The 7,910-nt window shown below is 35.9% G+C and overlaps 1 protein-coding gene across 1 annotated transcript; it reads right to left on the bottom strand.

Moving 5' to 3' along the window:
* Nucleotides 1-2,825: 2,825 nt before the first annotated feature.
* LOC133294613 (probable pectinesterase/pectinesterase inhibitor 61) lies at nucleotides 2,826-6,359 on the bottom strand. Its single transcript, XM_061493317.1, has 3 exons — nucleotides 5,446-6,359; nucleotides 4,885-5,021; nucleotides 2,826-3,538 (listed from the first exon to the last, which is right to left on the bottom strand). Exons 1-3 carry the CDS (start codon nucleotides 6,357-6,359, stop codon nucleotides 2,841-2,843), a joined length of 1,749 nt encoding a protein of 582 aa, XP_061349301.1. The 3' UTR covers nucleotides 2,826-2,840.
* Nucleotides 6,360-7,910: the final 1,551 nt, after the last annotated feature.

Below are 7,910 nucleotides of genomic sequence, written 5' to 3'. Positions count from 1 at the left end.
GGACCGGCCATGCATCAGAACCGGTGCGACCCAGTTGGTTTTCATGAAAACTGGTGACCCGGTCGGTTAATCGATGCCCAAAAAAAAATTCCAAATTTTTGTTTCAAAAAGAATCATAATGAACATATTTGAATATTTTTTTGCTTATTGAATTACATAAATTATGTACCTACAACACTAATATTATCTCAATTATGCACAATGCAGAAAATTTTGATTTGATTTATAGTTAGAGACGTTATTTTCTGAATCTAAAGCCTCGTATCACGATCATTATATTTTTTTTTTTATCCTTTATTATATAATAATATGTGATTTGTTACTTTTTATATTAAAAAATTTGAATTTTTTGTCTTTTTTTTAGATATTTGAGTATGTTTATAATTTTTTAATTAAATTATAAAATTGCATATAATTACCGGGTCATGCGGTTGAACCAATGATCCAGTGACTCAGTCGACCGGGCCAGTTTTAATAACATTGCTAAAGATCCAACTCCATAAACTTTCATATGAAATTTTTTCAGGAAGACGGACAGAATGGGAATTATTTTTTTTAGGGAAAAAATGTTTCTAATTTCACTATGATCTGTCACACTCGTATAAAAGTGACTGACATCTATTAATATTTTTTGTAGTATGACAAGAAAAATTTTCTATAGAAAAGCACTAATATTTTCTCTTTATAATGAGATGTACTCACTTTCATGTGAATGTGCCAAAAAATTTGTTATGAGTGTGCCAAAAAAAAAATTCTATAATAAAAGCACGAATATTAAACCATTTTCGCAAAATGAGCTTAATATTTTTGTTTTTACTGCATAAAATTTTTCTCTGTCACACTCACATAAAAATGAGTGAGTGAGAAGAGAGAGAGAGAAATATTAGTGGAACTCACTTTTTGTGAATGTGGCATAAAAACTTTTCTTTTTTTTAAACAAAGGCTTTAATATTTCTACAGTAAATGTAGATAAGTTATCTACATTCATTCCCAAAACGACGTCGTTTTAAGTTGAAAAATTAAAAAATTATAATAAAAAAGACTATTATAACCCTGAATTAAATTATAATTACAAAATTACCTTGATTTTTGTTCTAAAACGACGTCGTTTTGGGTTCAATGTAGATAACTTATCTATATTAACCGTAGAAAAAGTGAACCCTTAAACAAAAGCAGAAATATTTTTCCTTTTGTAAAATATTTTGTCCAAAACTAATTTCGATCATTGGAAAACACACAAGAATAATGAAGATTATCTTAATTTAATGGATATCATCATTAAAAATATCATTAAATCATGATTCCTTGCTTAATTTAGGAGTTCTAATTTTCTTTTATTTTCTATTAAAAACAAGATGAAACCAAGGTATTTCACACTCTTACATTATCACGACGTTCTTCAGAAAGTTGAGATTGGTTAGCCTTCTCATGTTGTCTACAATATCCATGTTGGACTTGCCACAAGAAAAGTTTTACCCGGTCCCTTAAAGTCGTCGGTTGAACCTAAACGTGGATGGGAACTAGATGGCCACTCACACACGGTCACACCCCATGTGAGATGTCTTATATCTGGTGCCCCCATTGATTAATGGCTTGCCATGCATGCTCCAAGGAAGTTTCCAAGTAATTGCAATAATAAGCCAACGTAAACTTCCACATCCAAGCCCTAAAATGGAAAACAAAAAACCATTGTGTTTTCCTGCAGTTATTTAATAATTTTGGCCAGGAAAATACATCGCAAATTTCCAAGACGGGGATGAGTTAAACAAAAATCGAATGTGTCAAACTATGAATAATATATGAGATAAGTTAAATTTTTACTTTGTCAATATCATTTCCACTCTTCCTAAGCAATTTAAGGGTTTGTTTGTTTAGTTTTTTTTTCTTAATAAAAATTATTTTTTAATTGGAAAAACATGTCTAATTTTTTTTATTACAATTAGATAAATTTTCCAAAAAAAAAAAAAAAAAGAATCTATATATTATAATAAACAGTCTTTACAACTTATATTTCTTACTTTTATCATTGGGGTAAAAAACAAAAGGGCATTATGAAAAAAAAAACTATATTTAGTTTGGTACAATTACAAATTAAAGATGGAATATGATTCGTAATGCCCAAGGGAGGTGGTTGGGGGGTTTTCTTATAGATTGGGTTCTTGTTCCTCTTTCAAAGCTGAGTTGTGGGGAGTTCTTCCGGGTTTGGAGTTGGCTTGGAGAGAGGGGTATCGCAACATAATTATCGAAAGTGATTCATCCAATGTGATCACTGTGCTTACCATGAATGGTGCAGCAGTCCGTGAGTGTCATTTGATAGCTCGAATACGGACATGGTTAAACAGATGCTGGTGAATGATTGTGTTGATTGGATGACAAATTATATTCTGGATTTGGAAGATCACATTCCGTTTAAAATTTGGCGTGATCCTCCTCCTGGCATTCAGAATCTGTTGTTTGGTGATTTAAGGTAGATCTAGGACAGTAGTTTGTAGGTTTTAGTTTGTTTTGTCTGTTTGTTTGATGGGCTTAGGCCTTTTGTTTACCAAAAAAAAGAAAGATGGAATATGATATTATGCCTATTATTGTTTTTTATTTTATTTTTTTTACATAATATACCTATTATTGTTTAAGTTTATTTTATCTACTTCTTTCGAACATTGTGAAATCAGAATCTCAACTAACTTTCATTATTTATTTTTCTTCTTTTGAGATTCTGATATAATAATATTAGAAAGGAGTAGATAGAATAGGTATTAAAAATAACATGCATAATATCCTATCCCATTCATAAAAATATATTGGCCAATTGGGTTGGTTTAAACTATGGACCAACATGGCAATCAGGTGGATAATCCAGCTTCGAATGCAACTCCGGTGGGGGGCAACCACGACGAGCCCATTATGAATTGGCCCACCGTGAATCTGCTTGCTTCATCGGTGGACGTGATGACCCGATACCCGGGCCACTTGACCCGTTGGCCAACGGCTGCACCCGGCCCATAATTCATGTATTCACCATAATACAATGTGTCTAAAGCAAAGGTTGCATTCCATTCCAGCCATCCACGTGGATGAATGTGATCCCCCATGTATGATAACATGTACACAGTTCTAGAGTATAGTTTCCATGGACGACCCAGATAGGTTGGGAAGCTACCTTTGGATGCTTCCAGATCCGGGGTGGGCAGGATCCGACAATTGTGGATGGAAATACCCGTGTTCTGATTCGGATCCTTTCTGTTTTGGGCCGTGATGGTGTTCTTCTGTTGGGGCATGGGCTTGCGAGCATAGAGACTGCAGTTTTGGAAAACAACGGCGGCGTTGCCGAATATCATGTCCACCGTACCGTAAATGTCACATTCCCGGAAGAATTGACGGTTTGAGTGCACATACATTGTGTCCTGGTAACCGATGATGTTGCAGCGGTACACCACCGCATGGTCCGCTCCGACACGGAGGGCCACCGCTTGGTGCTTTCCCGGCCCGGCGTAGTTCTCGAACGTCATGTCTCTTGCTATGAAACCAGCACCACTAGCAGCTGCACCGTAGGATCAGTATTATCATGTATATATATGAAACTTGAAAGTGGTCGAAAATGGAATTAGTGTTAATAAATATTTAGGAAAATTCTGTTACTAATGTTGGATAAGAATACGATATTGTTTCTCAATTTGTCAGGTATTGCAATTGAATGACCCACTAACAATAAGTTGCTTTTGGAACTTTAATTTGGAGCCCTTCGTTAGAGGATAAGATCATAAATGTTTATGATTACTCTATGATGATAATTAAAGTCATGTATTGTATTTTTTGTTTAATAAATAAATAAAAAACATTTATTATTTTAAATAACATAATTTTATATCATTTTTAATAAATTTATATTATTTTGGGTTATTTTTGATTTTTTACATTATTTTTTATAAAATTAGGGAAAATTATAGAAAAAAGAATGCAAAAACATATTAAAATAACATTTTATTAAAAATAAAATAAAATTATGTAATTAAAAATGACAAATATTTTTTTCTTAAATAAAATACACTGCACGCCCTCCGTTAGAGTTTTATCAGCTGTTGGGTTTCTCATGCTAAGGTTGTTACTGCTCCCAAATTAGTGAGAATGTAGTTTTGTTTTTTTTTATACATTATAGGAGGAAGGTTCAAGAAAAAAGAACAAGTGAACTATGAAAACCGACTTCGATTAGGGACATAGAGATCCCTGAAACGTCACCAAGAAGAAAACATTTTATTTATTTATTTGGTAAAAAGAAAAAAACATTTTTGATTGAGGAGAAGGGAGTTTCCATGTTTTGTAGTTCGCCAATCAATCGGCGCGTAAGTTAGTTTCTAAAACTGTTGACACCAACGAATCTTAAAATATGACAACCTAGAGCAGCAGACCACGTGCTACTCGCAGTCGCACTGCTCTACCTCGTGTCGTGCATAGTTTTGGACTTTTCCTTTCTTAGTTTTTCTTTTTTCTTTTCCTTTTTTATATACTAATAATAAAAAAAACTCAAACTTGTTGTAATAATTTATTTCTATGCGTTGACTTAAAGTATATATTTTTTTGTAAATAACTTAGTCTCTTAAGTGCTTTTTTTTTTGGTTGATAAGTTTTTTTAAAAAAATTATAACACATGTTATTTTTGAATTATTTTTTAAAATTATTTATAATTTAAAAGTTTTTTATTTTACTTTTATAAATTTTACCTGAATTAATTAAACATATCTCTATTATAGTTTTCTTAAATATTTTTATTTTATTTTATACTTTTTAAGTTTCACTAAACTCATAAACGTGTAGTAACAAGCATTGAGGGAAAAAGATATCCAAAAAAAAAAAAAAAAAAGCATTGAGGGAAAAGAGTATGGAATTTACCGAAGGATGCGCTGTGAAATGTGGTCAAGCCCTCCTTAACATTTTTACCGCCCGTGATGACCGTCTTACCCTTCCCGTCCCCTATGAACATCACATTGGTTTTCTTCCTCCCCACCTTTAACTTCTCCTCTTCGTACCTGAAATGTAATTTGCACCAATAAAATGTTACTACTCTTATCTATTGCAACCCAGTCAACACCACACACGCTTCGTTTTTATATATTCGCCTAAAACAACTATACTATAACCTAATTAATTTAATAAAAAAATAAAAACAACGGAATTTTATTAATTTATAAAGAGGGGTCAAGTAGATGTCAATTAAAATCAATTAGTAAATATATATATATATAGTGTATATGAAAAGGAATTCATTATCATAACGATATTACATTCACATGATTACAGTTGCAAGCAAGTGCATGCATGATTATTATTAATCCCAAAACAAGTCAACAACGCAATCACTTCACTAGTTAATATAAAACTATTAACAAAAAGAGAAATGATTAAAAAAAGTGGTATAAAGGGAATGAAAGAAAAAGACGAGTGGATTTTTACCTTCCTTCCCTGACGTAGATAATGAAGCGCCGGCCACCGTACTCCGGAACCTTCTTAATGGCTTCGGAGATAGTCTTAACCGTTCCATTGCCACTCTTCGACACTATAATATCGGCTTGTATCTCCGACACGGGCAAGCTCAACAATCTCCTATCTCGTCTATTCAACCATCTCGGGAAATTATCGTTTCGCATTGCCATTAATCGTCTCTTATTGTGTATGGGGACACCCGAGAAGTCGTCGCCGGCGCCGGAGGCAGAGAATATCGCGAGACAATTACTCACCAGCTCCGACAAGTCCTTGAGGTTGTTGGCCATTTGATCTTTGACGGCGCCGCTCGTGTCGGCGAACCCCTCCGCGCAAGTGTCCTGGTTAGTTAGGGCGGCGCTGAGCCACGTCACCACGTCGGAGGAGGAGGAGGAGGAACCGAGGGAGGTGAGGGAGCGTGCGAGGGCGTCAATGGAGTCGTCGAGGAGCTCGAGGCAGTCTTCGAAGGCGGCGCGGACGAGAGAGTTCATGGTGGCGGAGATGGCGGCGGAGGAGTAGAGAGACTTGGTGAGTCGCTGGAGGGTGATGTTGAAGGAAATGTGGACGAGGTCCTTCTCCGACGCCGCCGTGGAACCTGGGAAATCGAGGAGTGAGTTCACGCATAGAGTTGGGAACTGAGTTTTGCTGCACGTGCGAGAGATTGCCTGTGTGGGCTTCGCGCGTGAGTGAGGCCCGTTTTTATCCTCGCCGGAAAGGCGGGAGCGGACGGTGGTTACTAAAACGGCGGAGGCGACGATGAGAACGACGGCGAGGAGTGAGAGGAAGATGATCTTCTTCTCGCCGGAGGATCTTGGCGGATTGGTAAGAGGTGCGTCGGAGCGCGTGGAGCCACCCGGGTCGGTGGGTCCCAACCTTCCATACTCCATTGGTTGTTTGAGGTGTGAGTGTGAGTGTGAGAAAGAAAGTAAAAGAGCGAGAGAAATAGTTTTTCTAGTTTAGTTTTGATGAATAATGAGTCATAAATGATGCCCTTTTATATAAATGATGGTGCTTACTACTTAGCATATAGTGTGTAAGTAAGAGTGTGTGTTTGTGTTCTAACAGTAAGGTTGGTGTGAAGTCGATGTCGCAGGAATGAGCTGGATACTACTTCCACCCTTGCCCACTGAACAGGGGAATTAGATTGGAGTCTTCTACGTGCGTTTGAATAGAGTGCAATATAATTATTAAGAATATAGTAGAAAAATCAACTTCAAAGAAAAGTTGAAAAAAAGATATTTGATACTTGGCAGGTAGAATATTATCGGAAAATTGATTAAATTTTTTTAAGTCTATATTTAATTAAAGATAAAATATTAATAAAAAAATAAATTCAAATTACGAGAATAATCCCATAAATTTATGAATATCAAAACAAGTAACCCCACCTCTCTGTTGGGTTGAAATCACTTGCTACTTTAAAAAAAAAAAAATTCACATGGGTTTATGAAGAAGTTTGACATTTGCTTGAATTGAGGATTCTCGTAGTACTTTTTTTCCTGGTTTATAGAATTTGTTATTTGTTCTTTATGCTATATGTTCGCAAGATAAATTCAAGGTTCATGTCGAAAAAGTTGTTGGGCTTCTTCCTTCAATGCTAAGCCAAAGTTCATTGATGGGTTTTCCAAAAACTCTAAACTTAAATTCTACTTCCTTTATATATTCATTAGTTGAGGGTGGAGGCTAGGTTAAGAAGTGAGAGAAAAAAATTTGAAAGATAATTATTTGATTATTTAAGCAAAGTTTTATGTTTTACATTTGAGAGATCTCTAGAGAGAGTTTGAGTGAAACATCTCTAGGGTAGTTTGATTTTCACCATTGTTGGAGAGGTTGAGTTAACCACCACATTGGTGTATTTTATTCTTTATAACCATTATTTTCATAGTGGATTCTTGATCTGGACTAGGTCCCGTGGGTTTTTACTTCTTCATTGGAGAAGGTTTTTCCACATTAAAAACTGCTTGTGTTCTCTCTCTCCTGTTTACATTTTTTATTTTCCGCTGCGTTGCCCAACCTGGTGAAGTTCAGGCCGAGGTATTGCCGAGATCCGAGATCGAGGATCTTGTTGATTGACTTCCGCACAAAGGCTGCTTAGCCGAGCTTGAGGGAACTGATTTCCCAACAGTGGTATCAAAGCCTGGTTCGACGGGTTCTGAGGGAGACGAGATGGAGACCAGTGGCATAACCAATGATGGAGACATGCTTAAGCTGACCACAGACAATTTCACATATTGGAGACCGATGATGGAAGATCATCTCCACTGCAAAGATTTGCATGAGCCCATTATCCTTGATGAGAGACCGACAGGTAAAACTGATAAGGAGTGGGAGATCCTGAGTCGGAAGGCGGTAGCCACGATCATGAGATATATTGATAAAAGCCTATTTGAGCAGGTGTCCGAGTTTTTGAACGCGTATGAGTTGTGGACGAAGCTAGA

This window comes from Gastrolobium bilobum, unplaced genomic scaffold, assembly GCF_033153095.1.
Source record: "Gastrolobium bilobum isolate Gb01-03AN ecotype WA unplaced genomic scaffold, APGP_CSIRO_Gbil_v1 utg48211, whole genome shotgun sequence".
Taxonomy (NCBI): domain Eukaryota; kingdom Viridiplantae; phylum Streptophyta; class Magnoliopsida; order Fabales; family Fabaceae; genus Gastrolobium; species Gastrolobium bilobum.
This window is presented reverse-complemented; position numbering and strand designations above follow the sequence as displayed.

What these genes read in the sequence shown, in the direction of transcription:
- LOC133294613 (XM_061493317.1), bottom strand. Translation starts at nt 6,359, where the DNA reads ATGGAGTATGGAAGGTTGGGACCCACCGACCCGGGTGGCTCCACGCGC. An exon ending in ATCTACGTCAGGGAAGGAAG is followed by an intron (nt 5,022 to 5,445) that starts GTAAAAATCCAC and finishes ATTACATTTCAG; the next exon opens with GTACGAAGAGGAGAAGTTAA. An exon ending in ATTTCACAGCGCATCCTTCG is followed by an intron (nt 3,539 to 4,884) that starts GTAAATTCCATA and finishes CCTACGGTGCAG; the next exon opens with CTGCTAGTGGTGCTGGTTTC.